The following is a 19,534-nucleotide window of genomic DNA, read 5'->3' as shown; positions in this document are numbered from 1 at the left end:
AGAAGAGCCCAGAGCCCACAACGCCGCTCTGTTGGTGGGAATTCCGCCACAGGATGAACCTACAGTTCACTGCGTACGAGCAATACGTATCTCTCTCGACTGAGTAGTTTGTCCGGCTCGGCGCGTCTCCAGGCTCGTTGGCCCATCCCAAGGCCGTCAATCATATCCGTATGCCTCGAGAAGCCCGCATGCGACCAACACCAGGACCTCAATAAATCGCACGAGTGCAGCCAGAGTCGCATTCCACGTGGGGTCGTTTATTCGTATATTGACCGTCAGGCACAGCGGATTGGAGAGAGATGAAGGGAGAGAGGCGAATACGCATGGCGCAAGGCACAGCATGCCCACATCACGTCCGCGGTGGCACCAAACACCACGGATTGGCGAATTACGACGCTCATCAGATGTCCTTTTCACCGCCCGCTGCCAACGGTTGGCCTTTACCTGCGGCACGAGGCCCATAAGTTTAAACTGATCAAGAAGGTGTGCTGACTGCCTTTCGGCGGGCATGTTGCAATTCTGCCCGCGGTCTTTCTCATTTTCTTGCGGCATGCCAAGACGTTCGCCAAGAGTCGCAGCGGGGAGCCTCAACAAGACGCAGCCCACGACTGGATCCGGACCTTATTTTTCCATCCTCCGGCTGCCATGGGCGGAGATGACTATCGGGGGTTCAATGCAACGATACTTGTCGCCAAACAATTCTTTGCTGACCAGCCGCGGACGTACTGATAGCCGCATGGTAGAATCGCCGACATGGTCAATATGGAGCACCGGTTCCTGGATCTTGCTGCCCCCGGTCCATGACTGACCCCCGTGCGCGCCGTCCCCAAGACCGCAACTTCTGCAAACCCCGTCTTGCTCGCATCTGGCCATGCTCATTTGCTCTCTCGGTGATCTTTGATAGAGAACTGGGGCGAGCGAGTACTTGGCAAACACCCCCACCGTCGTCCCTAATCACCCCGACCCTCCCGGGGCCACATCCGCCAACACCATGGCCAGCGCTGGTGCTACCGAACCGGCTTGATTCCGATCTCGATATAAGGACGCGTCTCCCCAGCAGTGGCCAACGTTTGCCCAGCTTGGCGACTCAGCTTCGGTTCACTCACGCTGCCGTCACTCAAAAAAAACATCTTTCCAACTCGACACCGTTCGACCAGTCACTCTTTAAGACAACACAAACGCAGCGGCAATGAAGTCCGTTCTCTTCTTCGCGACCGCCGCGGCGGCTGCCGGCCCCTACCTGGCCTGGACCGCCGACTCCTTCACCCAGCACGAGATCGACAACAAGAAGCCCTACCACTACACCAAGGCCGTCCTCTACGACGGCTTTCAGTCGGCCTACGCTCTGACCAAGAACGAGACCGTCCTCGACTGGTACCGCGGCCGCATCGACGAGCGCGTCGTCCTCTCCAACGGCAGCATCGCCAACTGGAAGCCTGGCAGCTACTCCCTCGACGAGTACCGCATCGGCAACAACATCCTCTGGTGGTACGAGCACACTGGCGAGGAGAAGTACAAGACTGCCGCCAAGATCATCCGCGACGAGCTTGCCCACCACCCCCGTACTGACGAGGGCGGCTTCGTCCACCGTCACCCCATCTACGACCACCAGATGTGGCTCGACGGCATCTTCATGGCCGACACCTTCTACGCCAAGTATACCTCCCTCTTCGACAAGAAGAACGCCACCGCCTGGGACGACATTATCAACCAGTTCGACGTCATCGATCGCCGCACCCGCAACACCACCCTCAACCTCCTGTACCACGGCTTCGATGAGACCAAGACCGCCGTCTGGGCTCACTCTGAGACCGGTGCCTCTCCTCTCATCTGGTCCCGTGCCGTCGGCTGGTATGCCGTCGCCCTCCTCGAGGTCATCCAGCTCCTGCCCCGCGGCCACCCCGGCATTGAGAAGTTGAGCGACTACTTCATCACCCTTGCCGACGGCCTCAAGAACTCCCAGGACGCCTCCGGCGGCTGGTACCTCATCATGGACCCCTACTACGTCGGCAACCCCGCCAACTACATTGAGTCCTCCGCCTCTGCCCTCTTCACCTTTGCCCTCCTCAAGGGCACCAAGCTCGGCCTCATCCCCGAGCAGAAGTTCTTCCCTGCCGCGGCCAAGGGCTACCAGAAGCTCACCGACTTCGTCACCGAGAACGCCAACGGCACCATCAACTGGGAGGGCACCGTCTATGTCGGCTCCCTGAACAGCGACGCCAGCTTCGAGTACTACACCGGTGTCGAGCTGGCCGCCAACGACTACAAGGGTGTCGGCCCCTTCATGTTCGCCTCGTACGAGTGGGAGACCTACAACCAGACCAAGACCCCCGGTCGTGGTGGCCCCAAGCCTCCCCGCGGCGGCCCCAAGGGCCCTCGCCCCGGCCGCCAGTTCAACCGCCGCTTCCAGAAGACCTACTGGTAGAAGATGCAATGAGAGCGAGCCCATGAGATTCGAAAGTCACGGCCGGCGAGCATGTACATGACTTTATTGCTTAATTTCTTAATCCCGTCTGGGGCGTTGTACATTTTTACATATTCACCTGAACATAGATTCATTCTTTCATCATTAATCCGCTGCGTGAAACTATGTAACCTGCACGTTAAATCTTTGGACGCTGACCTTGGGCGCTGCCCATGGTAGCTCATTCAATGCTTGTCCAATCCTCCTCATACCTTCTCTCACAACCCCCTCATCCTGCGAATAAACCACCCGGAACCATCCAGGCTCAAGGCAGTGCTCCTCCCCGGGATGCAAAAACACCCCCTTCTCAACGAGTTTCTCTGCCAACGCAAACTCTCTCTCTTGATCGGTCCCAGACTCTTTCGGCGGCAACCACGGCCCCAAGTTGGTGTACACAAAGTACCCAGCATTCGCCTCGAGATAATCAATCCCCAAGCTCCTCAACATCCCCGTGACAAACTCATATGCCCCCTTGAGCTTCCCCCTCGAGAGCGCGATGAACTCGTCATGCCACGCCCGATCCTCCAACATGGTCGACGCAATCGCCACAGACGGCCCCGCGGGCGAGTGGAATCTCACCACACTCTTGAACGCATCGTGCAGCGCTCGGTTCCTCGATACCAACGCCCCAAGCCTCAGTCCAGGCGCCGCAAAGTCCTTGGCCAGTCCGTACTCCACATGCACCAGGTCCGGATCGATCATCCCCTCCTCCGGGGTGATCGAAAGCACCGAGGTAAACGTCGTGAGATCGTCCGAAAACACCGAAAGCCCGTAGATCTCGTCGCTAATCAGATGAATATTATGCCTCCCGCAGAATTTCATGATCTCAACCAGCGTCTCGCGCGGGTAGCACCGTCCCAGGGGGTTATTCGGGTTCACAATCATCACAGCGCGCACCTTCACACCCCGCTCCGCCGCCCGCGCCACGGCCTCCTCGAACCGGTCCACCACGTCCGCGTCGAAGCAGTTCTCCGGTGTCGTGTCGGCATACACCACCTCCACGCCCATCTCGTTCCCGAAATCGAGCTCGAAGCGCCCGTACACCGGCCGGCTCGTCAAGATCCCCTCGCCGCGCGAGGCCAGCGCGAACGCAAGCACGTGCTGCACCGCCGTCGCCCCGCTAGCAAGCTGCACATGCTCGCTCGTAATCTCGAAGCACGGGTTGAAGCTCAGGTTCAGGTGCGCCGCCAGCGCAGACCGCAGCCGCGCGCCGCCGGCGGTGCTGTAGCCGTACGTGAAGACGTCCTCGCGCAGCGGCGTGCAGGCGGCGACGGCGGCGACGGCGGGCAGGACGAGCGCGTTGGAGGCGAGCGCGAAGGAGATGAGGCCGTCGGGGTTGGTGGCCGGGTGGTACGTCTGCGGCGGGGCGAAGCGGAAGGGGAGCGCGAGCTGGGCGGCGGTGGCGAGGGCGCGCGGGGAGAGCATTGTGCCGTGGCGCCGGATGGTCATGGCAGTCGGTGTTGCGTGGTGGGAAAAGTTCACGGTGGTTGCGGTGTTTGTGGTGGTGATGGGTGACGGAGGCGGTGACGGCGCTATGAAGTGCTGCCGACCGCCGGGGTCGGGGGTCCAGAGATGAGAACCTTGCTGGCTTGCCTCCGACGTGTCATGGGAGGGAAGATGGGTCAACTTGCGCAAATGCGCTCAGCGTTCCCACTCACGTCGCAAGCTCTCATAGGTGAGGAAGTCAACGTCGTTGAGTTAAGCACCAATTAAACTTGCGGATTCATCGTTGTCTTTGAAGCGCTGGGCCGGTGGGAGAGACGGCTGGTGTTCATTTGTCTACGGTAGCTCGCCGGTATCGCGGGCCGGGAAGGCGGGCCGGGAAGGCGGGCCGGGAAGGCGGGTCGCACGGAGTTCTGCGGGGCTTGTAGGCGCCGGAATGGCTCCATTGACGCAGTCTCGGCAGGGGGGTCGGAGACCGAGAAGGACTCGGAGGCGTCGCTTGCGGGTAAGATTAGGTCTGTGAGTGGGACCCAGACCCGGGAGCCGGGAATGTTTCGTCTGGGTCTTTGCTGCGTGGTGTTAGTTGTTCAAACCCGTGCGACTGTGGCTTTTGCGTGCAGTCGACGCAAAAGCCGCCCTTGTTGTTTATGCGACGGGAGAGTTTCCTCGATTACGGCTGCCGCAACGATGGATTTTCTGCGGGCTGCCTTGGCCTTTTCTAAGAACAGCCACATCGAGTGTTGGCTGGTTTGGGAGCTATGTGTGCCAGCAGCTCCCGCTGGAATTTGTGAAACTTTATTCACCCACCCTAGACGGATGTCTCACTGTGTCTTGTTGGTGCACCACTATTTCCGCGCTGGGTGCAGTCGCATTTCTCACGTAGCGTTGCCTATGCACACACAAGCATTACGATCCGACAGTATTGGCGCTTCGGATCATAAACATGGAATTTCTCATTTGATTTCTGCGTTTGGCAGAAGACGATGGAAAAAGGACAGCAACTTCCAGACAGCAGGTTGTATTATGTAGCCCGGACTGTTTGCCCCGTCCAATCTCACATCCATCGGTCGCCCAGCCCTGAAGAGCGCCAAGGACAGGGGATGGGCGGGTAGCACTGCAATGGCTGCCGTGCCTGCATGGCGATCGACCGGGGAATTGTGTGTTGTGCCCCGAAGAAACAGCCTCCTTTGTTTGCTTCGTAACAGCCCAACTTCGCCTTTCAGTTCACTGTCAGCCTCCTCGCAGAAGCCGAAATTGAGTTCTCGAGCAGAAATGCTGAAATAATCGCCAAGCCTATCATCGCAAAATAAGTACCACCTTCTGCGCACAGGCACCGTCCGAACTGATGATGTGCCGCGGTCGTCAGATGAACGAATACGAAAAGTTCCCCCAGTCAACCGAACAACTGAATGATGGCGTCAACCATACCCCCCGCGTGAAGATGCCTCGCGCCGCAAACCTGATTGACGCTCGAAACAGAACAATCTAGAGACATTGCGATTCTCGGTCTGTTATGGTCGCACAGCACAGCATCAAGACGGGCCTTACGTAGCGATCATCAGACTGCCGAGATTCTCGACCAATCCAGCGCGTTCGGTACCTTGGAGCCCCCCGGAAATTTTCAGCAATGCCATCGGGAGAGTGTGGTCACCAATCGCAAGAGCCGCAACACGTTTGCCTGCCGATGATCATGTATGCCTGGAGGCTGTTCGTCCAACGTCATGACGTAGAGCAGAGCCGCCAGGCACGAAAAAGAGAGAAAAAAAGCAGGCTTGCTGAATGTGGGGAAGACAAAGAAGGCATAGGCCCCGCGCCGCGTGGTTGCTCGCCTCTGGGCTGGTCGCCGTCGGGTGGTCCAGTGCGAATAGCGCGTGGGCGGCGGTCGTTGGGGCCCAGAAAACAACGGCCAGTGACGTCGGAGTCCGTCGGAGGGACCGGGGGGTAAAAGTGGGCTGGCTGCCACTGTTTGCACCCGGCTCCCGCTACCAGGACCAGGACCAGGATCCATTCCATCTCATTCATTCCACTCATTCACTCAGCAGCACCTTTCCGGGCTCCTCAATGATCTCACCGTTACTGAACGCAGCCCTGGTCGAGATGTCCAGCATGGTCGTATAAATCTCCTTCGAGGCTCTCTCTCCCACCCCTAGCCAAGCCACTTGGTGAAAATCCAAAGCCTCTCCGCTGTCTTTACCGAAGTGCGATTAGTGATACCCCATCGCCTGAGTGCGAACTTACACCACAATGGCCGGCAAGCTCCTCCAACTCCTGCCCCTCGTGGCCTACACCTCAGCATCAACGCTCTACTCAACATACAAATTCAACCCCCTGGAGCACCTCGGCGGCATCGCACCCTACTTCGAGCCCCAAGACCCCCCGGCCTCCCCCGACGCGCCCCAGGGCTGCACCGCATCCCGCGCCGCCTACCTCGTCCGCCACGCCGCCATCTACGCCAACGACTTCGACTTTGAGGAGTACATCGAGCCCTTCCTCGAGAAGCTCGGCAACAAGACCAGCCTCGACTGGTCCAAGGTCCCCTCCCTCAGCTTCCTCGCCGACTGGGACGCCCCCGTCTCCGAGGCCGAGACCTCCATCCTCACCCGCGTCGGCCGCCTCGAGGCCACCCAGCTCGGCGTCGACCTCGAGTTCCGCTACCCCAACCTCAAGCTCCCCCAGCGCGTCTGGACCTCCTCCGCCGAGCGCACCTTCAAGTCCGCCCAGTCCCTCGTGCGCGGCCTCGAAATCGACGACGACACCATGAACGTCGTCTCTGTCTACGAGGGCAAGGAGTCCGGCGCCGACAGCCTGACCCCCTACAAGGCCTGCCCGGCCTACTCCTCCTCCGCCGGCAGCGAGCAGTCCGGGAAATTCCAGGAAAAGTTCGCGACCCCCATCACGAAGCGCCTCAACGCCCTCGCCGCCGACTTCAACTTCACCGTCAACGACGTCTTCGGCATGCAGCAGCTCTGCGGCTACGAGACCGTCATCCGCGGCCGCTCCCCCTTCTGCGACCTCGACCTCTTCTCCCCCGACGACTGGCTCGGCTGGGAGTACACCGAAGACATCCGCTACCACTACAACGTCGGCTACGGCAACAACGTCGCCCCCTACGTCGGCATGCCCTGGCTCAACGCCACCGCGAATCTGCTCATGGCAGACGCCGCCGACGAGGACCTGTACGTGAGCTTCACCCACCGCGAGATGCCGCCCATGGTCCTCGTCGCGATGGGGCTCTTCAACAACTCGGAGCCCGGCTTCGGCGCCGCGGCCGACATCAACGCGACCTTTCCCCTGGACAGGATCAACTACCGCCGCGCGTGGCGCAGCTCCAACATCCTGTCGTTCCTGAGCAACATCGCGATCGAAAGGTTGAACTGCACCGGCAGCTACGGGTACGAGGACGGGGAGTACTACCGCGTGCTGGTGAACAGCTCGCCGCAGCCGTTGCCGGATTGCGCGGACGGCCCGGGCACGACGTGCTCGCGCAGCGGGTTTGAGACGTATATTCAGGACCGCGTGGAGAGGTTCACCGGGTTCTCGGAGAAGTGTGGCGTGGAGTATGATAACAGCACTGATGTCATGTCGATATATCAGGATCAGTCTGTTGGGAATGGGACGACGGTCGGGAAGAGGTACACGGCCACGTTCCAGTAAATAGTTTCCAGGATGTGCATATTATAATTATAATTGTTAATCAACTGTAAATTCATCTCCGATGTGAGCCAGCGACTTTCTTGGCTTGCTCTCTGATATGGACTGTTCAGTTTCTCCAGCGACCCTCGAGCGAGCCTGACCGTAGTGACCTGATCGAAACATCTATATCTCGGGACCTGTATAGTGCTCGGGAGTTTGTCTATCGATACTGACCAACTTGACAGCTTCCACATGGCGCGTCAAGTTGAAAGACTATGAGAACAACTGGCGTCAGATCGTCGACCACACGCATCATCACCTCATGGATGAAGTTCCTGCTTCATTCACCACCATTTCAGCCATACCAGCATCATCGACTGGTAGCTGCAGAATGTTTGCTCGCACGATGCTATAACTCATTTCAGTCTTATAAACCCCGGTGAGCTGTGCCACGAACTATGTGATTTGGTTGAATCACAGTCTCCCTTGACGACATTCTCTGCTATGGTGTGTTTCGCTCATTCGACTTGATACTGCAGCGTGAAGTGAAGCATTCAAACACGGCGCAGTAAGCGACGCCTCTTTTCAATGGCTTCCCCTCCCTGCCATCCTCTCTCGTTCTCACGATCCGATTGATACTCTCTAGTCCGCTGGCCATCCTTCTTCAACCAGGGACTCCTTCGGGTTTAGTGAACGACGTCGATTCAGTCTGAATATGCTTCGGGGCGTGTTATTTCTCACTGCTGACTACGGTAAAACAATTTCAGGTGGTTTAGATCCCATCGAAATGCTACGGACGGAATACTTATACCGACATATTTGATCCCTGATATGTCGCATGGACTCGAAGCTAGTAGGCTTTCACCTTTCGCGCATGCGTTCCTCCACCACATGTCACCCGAGAATATGACGTTCCGCATAGCCCTCGCACGCATGCACCAACTGCTCAAACCCATTCGGCACCGGCATTTCGCGCCGATTATGATGCTCCACTTGTGCCCGGCATGACGCTTGACATGGTCACCACAGTAGGGTCCGAGAACGCTGTGCAATCTGAACAGCAGCCAGAGCGTGTCTTCCTTTCATAGCGTAAAGGAATCGAGTAAAGCCTAGACTCTTCGACGCAGAGATTCTCACTCATGGTCCCCAAAGCAGCAAATTCGATTCATACGACGACATCATCTGAACTCCAACTTAGTGGGTCACATCAAGTTGGTTGAGAATCAAGAAGACATCCACAGACTATTCCGACCACAGATAAGAACGACGGCAGGACCGGTTCCAGAAGCCGACAGTGGGGCTGCTTTGTTGAGAAACTGTTCCCATGAAAGTTCTATTGAATTGGTCTATGAGCAATGGGCACTACGATTCACCATGGATCCAAGGCATCAGCGATTGCTAGGAGTTGGCAAATGACACAACCAGAATCTGGCAACATATGAACGCTTGTGGGGCTCCAAAGCCACCCATACTCAGCCATGTTCATGTCCATAAAGCTTGGGGAGGCTTCGGGATATACCGGTGTTAGTCAATATAGCCCCTGACCCTCTGAAGAGGAGCACTCAGATGAACTTGCGAAGGCTGGCAGTGTGCGGAGACTCATCTGGAGACACTTTCCCAAATCATTTACTGCCAAGGCTTTCAACATCATAGTCGATCATGCCTGGGACAGGAGACCGCGGCTAACAGAGGGAAACCCAACGGCCGATGAGTTGCATTATCCTTGGCTCTTGCGAGTGTGCGGAAACCGCCGAGCAATCCGATCAAGAACGCTTCTGGAACACCTGGCATGAAGTCAAACGGACGAATCAACCAGGTTCGCGCAGATCAATGTTTACATAGCCCCCCAGCAACTCGCGCCGAAACCCTGACAACAACATGAGTGACACGACAGAAACGTCGATGGGGCCAATTACTAGGCGGATGCCTGTGGACTAGCGCCGGGAGTGCAGATTACCCAGCGATGGCATATGCAGCCCTAACCTCAATGGCCCATTAAGAACGCGGTGTTAATGGGGATTGGGAAGGATTGCGTCAAGAGGTCATGTGTCGGCTGACGGGCCCGTCGTGTTGTCGCTGGGCGACTAATTGGTTGGTTCCAAGACACAACGCCTCCACGTGCTGATGCAACTCGGTACTCGTCAAGAACCCGGAACGGCTGCTCCCACGAGAAAATCGCGGTGTGGAATGACCAGATCTTGATACGGCTGGGGCCGCATCCACTCATTGGGTTGCTTGAGCTGGCGGTAATCCAGGTCCGGTCAATGCCTTGGGCAAGGGCGAGTTGAGGGGGCAGGAACAACCTCACGAGGACAGCGTATGCGAGATAAACAAGAAAAGGGGCCTCAAAATACTCGCAAGACCCGCATCATCTTGGGCGCGATAGGGTGGCCGGGGACGGGAGGACGCAGGAAGGACAAGGGGCGACTTGGCGAATGGGGAATTTGGTTTCGGATGAACGAAGGTGGTCGACTGGCGAATCTGACGTGCATGAAACGAGCGATCTGTCGGCGGCCAGAAGCGGGATGGAAGGGTATTCTGGTACCGTGACTGGACTCTTCAAGGGGATGGCGGGCGGTTGTGGCACGAAATCATCGTGATACCACTCGGGCGGCGCAAGTGGCTGGATCTTTCCAGCAGCGTGGTAGAGGCCAATTTAGAGGCCGGGTCTCCCACACCAGACGCGACATGGAAGACGGGGTGGAAATGGGCGGGATAAATGTTGCATCAAGAGGACGTCGCGCCGTGAATGCGAGCCCAGTGCGTGGCGTTTGCTGCTGGAGAGGCCTCTTGTCATGTGCGACGTTGTCGTCTCCAATTATCGTGCATCGCGCAGATACCTGCCCCTAGCTGGCCGAGATAATACCTCGGTCATGTGGCAAAGTAAGAGGGATATCTATCAACGGTGAGTGCGTGTCGACGAAGGCGAAGTCAGCGCTGAAGAACTTGACCGAAACTTGGCCTTTGCAATTGACCTCTCGTGGTGCAGTCCGGCGTTCAGGAAGTCGGATGGATGCGTGAGGTTCACCAGTCGGTCTGTCGATAGCCCCCCGGTCAGCATTTGAACAGGCCTTTGGTGCGGCGGCGGCGACGAGGTCGCAGGTGCAGGACGGTGGCAGGAGAGCGGCTCGGTAGTGGGCGATTGGCTGCAGCGATGGGAAGTGGTGTCGAGGTTGTCGAGGGTGGTGGTGAAGCGGGTGGTGTGGGTTGATGCTGGTTGGGCTGGCTGGGGTTGATTGGGCCCTGTGATGCGTTGGCATGGCGTGCCAGCCTCGTGGAGGACGCAGATTGGATAGCGGGCGACCAGGGCAGCCCTCAGTGCGGTGCGGTTGGTTGGTGGTCGTGGGTGCTGGAGGTCTCTTGGGGTCTGGTCTGGAGGAGAGGACGCAGACAGGCAAGCAGGGTGGCCGAGCATGTAAAACAAGAGGGCCAAAGGCTATGCATGCCAACTCATCCAGCGGCCAGAAGCAGAGGTAATTTTTGACTGATGCGCGTCGGCTGGACCGCTACCTGCCCTGTCAGTTGTTCGCTGTCGTTGCATGTACCGCGGTATTCGTATCGTCCGTCGGTGAAGCTTGATTTGTCCGACTTGTTGAGAGACACACGACGAAGTGGACGGCTAGCATGGCATGGCATGGCATGGAGCGGCCGAGGGGCTGTACGGTACTCTCTGTCTGTATCCTCACAGGTGCATCAATGGAGATGTGTACTCCGTACCGCATGCATCCCTTCTCTGGGCCCCGAGATACGGAAATGCATTCGCTGTTGCTGCAGACCGCCTCTGCCTCTGCCTCTCTCTCGTCTGGCTCTCCCCCCGGGGCCGAAAGAAATACTGCATTTGTGCAGCTGTATGTGTGCCTCCGGTTCCAGGCGGGTACAGCTGGCCATCTCGCAGGGCAGCAGTCATCTGCTGCATGGCCAGTGGCGCTGGCGAATAATTGACGAGTACGTATCTGAATCGGTGCAGCGACAGGCGTGTCCGACCTTGCACGACAGGACAGCCGACGGGCAGTGAGACGCGACGGCGAGGAGGCACCGAGGCAACGGACGGGAGGCACCTCAAGTGACTGCTGCTGTCGTGGAGCGTACGACAAGCGACAAGCGACAACTTGACAAGGCGGCGACGACGGTAGTTGTCCGGTTGAAGAAGGATGAGGTGGTGAAGTACTCTGCAGCAGACCCCAATTCAGGCAGCTCCCTGTCCATTCGGGCCTGTCTGCGTTGTCTTTGGGGTGAGACAGGGACAGCTTAAGCAGAGGAGATGACGATGGCGAATTCAATAAAAAGAAATGTCATGCGGTCGCTGTGGTTGGCCCCGGCTGCTCTGGGTCGGTCGGGTCTGAGTACCCACGATAGTCCATGATCCATGGTAGCGCTCGTCGAGACAGAAGCAAAACAAAAGCAAAAACCTCAATGTCTCTCTTGTGGTGTCGACGGTTTGATGGTGCTGATGCTGATGCTGGTGTTGGTTCTGATTAGTGATTGTGATAACGGCGGCGGCGGTGGTGGTGGCTGCCGACCAGGACGGGGATTCGATTTGTTGAATGGGAATTTGAGCGTTGGCCATTGTGTCTTTCCTCTGCTGTGATTCTTCTTTTTTTTTCTTGTCTTCCTCCTTTCCTTCTAGTGCGGGTGTGCGTTGGCGCTGGCGTTGGCGGCGACCGTTTTCGTCCAATCTCTGTTCCCACCTCACCCGCAGGTGTTGGGTTGGGTTGGTGCAGCTGCACCTGCCCTGCAGCGCCTGCTTCTTCTTGCTCTTCCTCCATTTCGCGGGTTTTGTGTGCGAAGTGTGAAGTGGCAGGTGGGAGAGGCGCGCTCTGTCCGTTGCTGCTAGCTGTGTTTGGTCTAGGCCCGTTTCCCTCCTTCCCCTCGGTGCCCTCCATCACTCGTCCAGCCCTTACCCCACGCCGCCTTCCTGCCTCCTCTCCTCGCCTCGCCTGAGGTAAGCTTCCACAGACGTTCCTTCTTCATGGGGCGGGAAATGCGCGCCTGCCCTGAGAGAGATCAACCCAGGTCAGGTACCTGGGAAAGAGGCGCGGTGTATTTCGTCTGTACCTCCTGCCTCGCGTCGTGATTATGTGTGTGTGTGTGTACCTGCCTTGAAATATTCCTCACTCTGTGCAGCTGCGAGTGGTCATCCATGCCTTCCCTCCATATAACCAGAGGCAAGTAAGGCAAGTCAAGGATCCGCCAGCAGTTCGCAGCAGTGCCATGGTCTATCCCTCCACATCGGTTTTGGGAAATGGAAGGAACCATCTGGAACTACCGTAGGTAAGGTACTGCGCAAAGTTCCCTCTGCGCTGGCTTCTGGCTTCTCCATGGCTCCTGCCTCCGAGGCCGCGGCCTTTTCCTCACAGCGAGGTCCCTTCCATGCTTAACCGCTGGCCTCCTCGTGCCCGGTCGGTCCTGGTTCCGGGGAGCGGCCCCATCAGGTTGGCCCCTGTTGACCCGACGGTCCTTGACCAAAATACCGGTGTCCAGCGAGTCGGGCGTGGAGACGGTGGAGGGGGAAGGGGAGGGCGGTGGTGAGCTGTTCCCTTGCAGTCCAGCTGGCGCCGGCACTGACCAGGTGTGGTGCAGCTGCCCACTTCTCGCCTCTCACCTCAGCGTGGGCTCCCTGCTCTTTCCCGTAGCGTAGCGTGGTGTTGCTGTTGCCGTTGCTGTTGTCGTCGTCGCTGTTGTCGTCGTCGCTGTTGCTGTCGTTCGTTCCTGCTCCACGTCTCCTCCTGCACGTCGCCAGGTCGCTTCCTTGTACCCGGTCTGCCTCAACCGCCTGGTACCTGACCAGCGTGACGTACCGCGGTACCTTCCCTCCAGACCAACCCAAATGGAACCAAGCCACCCCTTGCTGTTGCCGTTGCCCGTTCCTTGCCTTTCCTGACCGTGCTGTGCCTCCCACTTCTCTCTCGCCTTGCGACCCTTGTCCTTCTTGTCCCGTCCCTTCCTCCCGAATACCTTAAACACAAGCCGCGACCAGACCTTCCGCTCTTGCTACCACGGCGTATTTGTTTTCCTTCTTTCAGGAACCTCTCAAAACACCAAGCATCTTTGCTTCCCGACCTCGATCGTCGACACTCGACCGAGCCCGAATCCGCGAGGAACTGGCATTGCGCCGGCCTCCCCATCTCTTCCCCTCCCCTCTTGCCGCCCAGTCTGCCCCGCCGAAGCAGACTTCAGATCCACCACCACCACCAACGAGGACGAGCTTCGTCCCCAACAGCGCACATCCCGCATCAGACGGTCGCGACAGCACAGCTTCCGAGTTGCGCCACAGCTGCTGCTATTGCTCAAGCTGAAGCTGCCCGCCTGTCTTCCCACCGATTCTTCTAATGTTTGCATTATGATTTCCATGCAGCGTTCTCTTTCATCGCCCGTCCGCATAGTGTCTGCTCGTACGTCGCACACCCGCCTGCCCTGGCGCCTAACCACGGCTCCTTGCTTGTGTGCTCCCCCGTGCTGACCAACGCTGCTTGTCCGCCGCAGCTGCTTCACAAGATGGCGCGAACCCTCCGCGATCTCCGACTCCTCCTTCCGAGAGTTACAATACCTCCTTCAGATCCCGCCGTCAGCAGCGATCTCCAAGTCCCACACAAACCCCCGAGGCTGTAGCCCTGCCCGTCCGCCGAAGCGAAGACGTCCCCCGAAGAGGCTCCCACCAAAAACCCGTAATAGCCCAGGCTGTGACGCCCACTGCTTCGTCTCCTGTTAAGGCCGCAATGGAGACTTCCCAGGAGGACACGCCCTCGCCAGTCGCCGAAAAGACGGCTTCACCAGCCGTCCGCAAGGCCCTGCTCCCAGATCCCTCTTTGTACACGAACCCTCACATGGCCCCCGAACCCGATGCCACAACTTTGGAGGAACTTGCCCACCTGGTGAGGTTGTCCAAGTATCAGGAGCGCAAGCGCGCAAACACAAGGATTCGTTTGCAGAGAAACCTCATTTCTACAGCACTGTCTGCCCGTTTGAATCGCTGTGGTGAGATTGCCCGGAAGAACTTGGTCGATTGCTTCCGCTCCGATGACAAAAAGACCTTTTCTGCCCTCTTTAACGCCATTCACGATGTGCGCAAAAGCTGCGACGAGTTGCGTCGTTACGCACTGTTGGAGCCGGAGCTGGACTCGCTGCAATCACCGGCCTTGGCCTCCTCGGAAAGCCTGGAAACCCCACCCAAATCAACGTCGGGTGCCAGTTCTCTTGGTTCTATGACCCCTTTTCTATCTGAACTGCCCGCATCTATTCGGGAAATATTTCTCAACTTTCTGACCCAGATCCGGACAAACCCAGACTATTTGGCTACGAGGTTGTGTTCTCTAACACCCGCAGAATTGAACGCTTTTACTAGTTTCCACCAAGGACTTGAGCCTGTTGAATCTGTGCTGCCTTACCATGGCCGCTCTAACACCCGGGGCCACATGGGATCTAGCAGCCGAACGCCCGCCCACCTGCCCACTGCGATCGAGCGCCTGCTCTCCTTCCAGAGGCACGATCCCCTATCGGCTTTAGTACACACCTGCTTCGCCAACTCTGCTGGACCTGACAGTGCCGAAGACCGGAGGCGCACCGAGATCTGGGGAACGGCCCTGGCACGGCTCATAACGGAGTCCAAGTCTGCTAGCGAGCCTATGCTGATATCTGTTCTCAATGTCTGGACGGCCATGCGTGACTGGTCTGGAAAGTCCAACATGGAGTGGTACTTGATGAAGATCCTTGAGGATGGCGCATTTCTTCTGGACAAGGCCGAGGATCAGCATGGAACCCGATTCAACCTGGCAGACTGGACTTCCAAGGACAGTATCGCTGCCGAGGAATTTTACGACCGCGCCGTTAACGAGCTGTTTGAAATCATTGACGACGAGGACGCAACAGGCATTCCCGAGGGCCTCATCGAGTTGGGCAACGCAATCCTGAGGAAGCTGGACAGCAAGCTTGTCGAAGGCACTCGCAATTGGTTTGTATACAAGTGGCTCTTCTCAAGCTTTTTACTTGGCGTTGTCATCCACCCGGAGAGCCATGGCCTTATGGGCGAGTACCACATTACCGAGTACGGGCGTCAGAAGATCCTTAAACAGGTTGCCATGAGGGCGTCCCAGCTTGTTGTGGAAATCACCTGGAACAAGAAGGGAACTGTTTCTACGCCACCCAAGATTCAGGAGCACGTTGAGAGTATCCTGAACCGCTTCAAGCGATCTCGCTCTCAGAGGCCTCCGCCTCGGCTACTTCCCGCTCGCTCCATTACCTCCCTCCGCGAGACTGTTGAAGTTCACCCCTACTTGGTTGTCAGCCCCGCTGACTTGGTCACTCTGGTGAACGCCCTGTTCCCTGAGCGTCGTCCCATGTCTCAGTCTAGCGGGCTGAGATCCGGTGCACCATCTATTTCTGGCTTCTCGGCAATCTCGCAGCCCATCTCCATGGCAGGCAGTCGACAAAACTTTGAAACAGCCTCCATTCTCAGCACGAGTGCGTCGTCGGTTCTCAGCGATGCCACGACGTCTCGAGAGACCAACATAGAGGAGCAACGGACCGGCTCACCCCAACGGTACTCGCCCCCTGTTTTAGATCCTTTGTCTCAACGGCGACTCAGCAACTACGAGGACGACGGCTACCGCCTTCGCTTTGCTTTACGGGAAATGAGTTCTCAGGTTGGAATGGATGTCATCCAAGGCTCCTGCCACCCGTGTGCCGAACGTTGGGCTGTCTTGTTCATCTCTGCGGATGGAAACAGCTTGTCCAGCCAGATGACTTATGATCCAGACGAGGAAGTCGAAGAGGAGGAAAACTCCTCAACAAGTGATACTGACGATGATGAGATTGACGACAAGCCTGAATTGGACAAGGATTACCATCAACTCCGAGACTCCATCCTGAAACTCGTTGAGGACTATGAGATACCCCAGAGCATTGAACCCCAAGGGGGCCGGGCCCAATTCAGCAACCGCGCCACTGGCATCAAGAAGTACCGATCGAAGAACAAGATTATCACTGCTGAAAAGTCCACACCCAGCAGGAATCCCTATCGCCGGCGCGAGGTCGAAGCGCAAGCAAGTCAAGGCGATTTACAATCCAAGGATACTGCGTCTGTGCAAGACTCGGAAATTTCCGAAGGCCACGAGACTGAGCCGCCTTCCGTCCTCGTTGCCATGCTGAACGCAGCATCCTCCCAGTCACGAGCCCAAGCAGATTTCGTCTCAGCGCACCTTTATTGGAAGACCTTGCAGCAACTCAATGCTCTCAGTTCAGAGTCTCTTAGGCGCAACGGCTTTGCCATTCTTCTGAACATCTTCTCTCGCGGCCCCAGAGACTCCATCCGCCGTTGCGCATCTGCCATCGAGGAGTACGACGCGTGGCTCGTCTGGTTGAAGCAGAGCCAAGAGCGTCACGAAGGTCTTATTGAGGCCATGATGAAGAGATTGCGTGCTCTTCGTGACAAGATGTGGTACGTCACTGACGTCCGCAACTCTGCGCCTTACGAACAGAGTCGCAACATTTGCGCAGCTCTCAAGACGATGGGAATGCCCCGGCGTTACAACTCCTACCAACGCAACCGTGCCCATCTGGCTCGAGCACCCGCATCCAGCTACCTGTACCGCACTGAGACTCAGATCATGGACCTGCTTGCAGCTTCAGAAGAGCAGGGTGGCCCCAACAAGCTGAGTGACGACCAAGCGGACAAGACATCACGCTGGCTTCAACAAGCTGGAGTCGAGAACTTTTGCTGCGGAGAAGAGAGGATTCACAGGTTTACCTGCGAGGTGGACACCTGTATCTCCAAGTTGATCGGAGAGTCCATCATGGACGGCCCAGTCCTTTGGTCGAGCGAGCTCTACCAACGCGACAGGCGCAACCTGGAGACCAACAACAACAAAGGTCCCCGCGACAGAGAACACAACTGGGACGATTCTGCTAGCGTCATGAGCGACCCCGAGCGACGATTCATGTCTACTGGTCGTCCCAACTCTGTTCGGGATCTCCGAGCCATGTCAGCTCACAATTCTAGTCAGCAGTCCTTCGACTCTGGCAGCTACCGTTTCTCAAGGGCAAGCACCGTCTTGTCCGACATCGTCGATGGACCGGACTACTTTGGCGTTTCTTCGCCTGTCCACACCATCGACTCTAGTTCTACGTTCTGGTCACCTTTCCAGTCGGCCATCTCACCGAGCTCTACCACGTCTCGGGCCCAGTCTCCCACGACAAGCGTGACAAATCTGTCCGCCTCCTTCCAGCAACACTCCCTTGGCTCTCACGCCAGTCACTCCATCGGTCGACCAGGCACCTCGGCATCGTCCAATGAGACGGTGCATCAACAGCGACTCTCCGAAGAGAAGGCCCGTTTTCTCAACGAGCTGCGCCAGACTTTGGTCAGCCTTCTCCTCTCTGATCTCGGTACGCTTGTATTTGCTCGCGGCGCAGAGACCGATGATTGGTTTTCGACTTTGGGCCAAGAGTGCATTGATCGACGCGACTCGCTCGACAGACGAGCACGCCGGACGGGCAAGTCAGGCAAGCTGCGTGTCATTGAGAAGAAGAAGAGTTTTGGAAACTTGCGAGGAGCCGGAGAAACCGACAAGAACTCCGAGACGACGGAAACAGGCAGCACTCCAGGCAACGACACCTCTGCAGCCACCACTGAGACCATCTCCACCCGTTCCAAGCAGCCTGCCAAGGAATCGACTCCCGAGTTTCCCTTTAAGAAGGCCTTCCAACGACTCCTCCGCATGTTCAGCGTTCACCCAAACCCTCACGCCAAACTGGGCGCTCTTTACGAGCTGGAGCAGCTCATTGTCGCTTCTCTAGCCACTGGTTCCAAGAAGTCCCGACTTGGATGGAACCGGTCCGAGTTCATGTCACCCGCTGCCGATGAGTCTACCGTCAACAGTCGCTCCAACCCTCTCGAGGAGGTGATTGACAATGTCAGAGAGAGGCGGTCCCATGCTCTCCAGCAGTTCCCTCTTAACTCCCCGCCAACTGTTGGTGGCCAAATGAGACCAGGCACTTCTGATGCTCGGACGGTCGCCTCCAACAGCGCGACGAACAAAGACGCCATCACCAATGTCCTCCGAACTCTCTTCCGCGACTCTTCTATCCGTCCCAAGACGCTTTTCCGTGACCTGCAATTCATCGCAGCTTTTGTCAACCCAACAATTCTGGACAACACCGAGAAGGGCACTGCCTTCTGGGATACTGGTCTTGCAGCGCTAGGCCTCAAGCAAGAGGTCTGTCGTACCATGATTGAGGTAGCGGACGAGGTTCAAGGCGTCTACACCAGTACTCGCAAAACCACAAACGATACACAATTTCACGGTACCGAGCGGCTGGATACCGACTCGCCTCCTCCTGTCACCACAGCATACAGCTTGGCGCAGGCAGGAAAGATGTGGACTATAACGGCCAAGGAGGGTCTTCCCACCGCTCAACGTGAGCTGGCCATCTTTTACCTATCCAACCCCGAGCTTGTGGAACGCACCACGCTGCCTCTGTCGAAGCCTCGCGAGGTCTTCAAGCAAGCCGTCATGGACAAGTACGCCGGCACTTCCGGACGCAGCGGTCCAGGTGCCAGTAGACTGTATGCTGCAGACCGAAGCCGTGCTTCAGGCGGCTCCTCCAGCTTAGGTGCTGTCGGTGCTCAGCATCCCGGCCAAGACTCGGGGCTCAAGGATGGAGATGTCCGCAGCGACCCCGCACTCATGTGCGTGGCGGTCCACTTCTTCCAGGCGGCAGAGCAAGGCGGCGATGAGCTCGCCACATCCTTCCTCCGCCAGAACGAGTTCAATGCAATGGCTTAGGCTTTGCATAGAGGTGCGAACCATTTACGTTTATAACTCTTGATTTTGATGCATTTCCTTTCGCCAGCTGCGCCGGGGGCGGGCTCTTTTGAAAATGACTCTAGGAATTTCACGATGGCATGTGCGGTCTTGTTTATCATGGCATTTACATCGGCATTTACAGCGGAGGTCAGTATTGTAGGCATGTTGTCGCTTGACAACTGGACAGAACACG

At 57.4% G+C, this 19,534-nt stretch overlaps 4 protein-coding genes across 4 annotated transcripts; 3 read left to right on the top strand and 1 right to left on the bottom strand.

The window, feature by feature from the left end:
* Window positions 1-1,189: 1,189 nt before the first annotated feature.
* yteR-1 (Unsaturated rhamnogalacturonyl hydrolase YteR) lies at window positions 1,190-2,425 on the top strand (the record flags this gene model as incomplete). Its single annotated transcript, XM_037319305.1, has 1 exon — window positions 1,190-2,425. One exon carries the CDS (start codon window positions 1,190-1,192, stop codon window positions 2,423-2,425), a length of 1,236 nt encoding a protein of 411 aa, XP_037181581.1.
* Window positions 2,426-2,587: 162 nt separating this feature from the next.
* On the bottom strand, window positions 2,588-3,913 carry accs (1-aminocyclopropane-1-carboxylate synthase-like protein 1; the record flags this gene model as incomplete). The annotated part of the gene is made up of 1 exon (XM_037319304.1): window positions 2,588-3,913. The coding sequence occupies one exon, from the start codon at window positions 3,911-3,913 to the stop codon at window positions 2,588-2,590; it is 1,326 nt and encodes a 441-aa protein (XP_037181582.1).
* A 2,238-nt stretch (window positions 3,914-6,151) lies between these two features.
* On the top strand, window positions 6,152-7,561 carry PHO1-1 (Acid phosphatase PHO1; the record flags this gene model as incomplete). Its single annotated transcript, XM_037319303.1, has 1 exon — window positions 6,152-7,561. The coding sequence occupies one exon, from the start codon at window positions 6,152-6,154 to the stop codon at window positions 7,559-7,561; it is 1,410 nt and encodes a 469-aa protein (XP_037181577.1).
* Window positions 7,562-13,880: 6,319 nt separating this feature from the next.
* Window positions 13,881-19,320, top strand: CGCA056_v004046 (uncharacterized protein; the record flags this gene model as incomplete). Its single annotated transcript, XM_037319302.1, has 2 exons — window positions 13,881-13,932; window positions 14,024-19,320. 2 exons carry the CDS (start codon window positions 13,881-13,883, stop codon window positions 19,318-19,320), a joined length of 5,349 nt encoding a protein of 1,782 aa, XP_037181578.1.
* Window positions 19,321-19,534: the final 214 nt, after the last annotated feature.

This window comes from Colletotrichum aenigma (genome assembly GCF_013390185.1).
Source record: "Colletotrichum aenigma strain Cg56 chromosome Unknown KSG_Cg56_contig03, whole genome shotgun sequence".
Classification (NCBI taxonomy): Eukaryota; Fungi; Ascomycota; class Sordariomycetes; order Glomerellales; family Glomerellaceae; genus Colletotrichum; species Colletotrichum aenigma.
The sequence above is the reverse complement of the archived record's forward strand: the minus strand, read 5'-3'. Positions and strand labels throughout refer to the sequence as shown.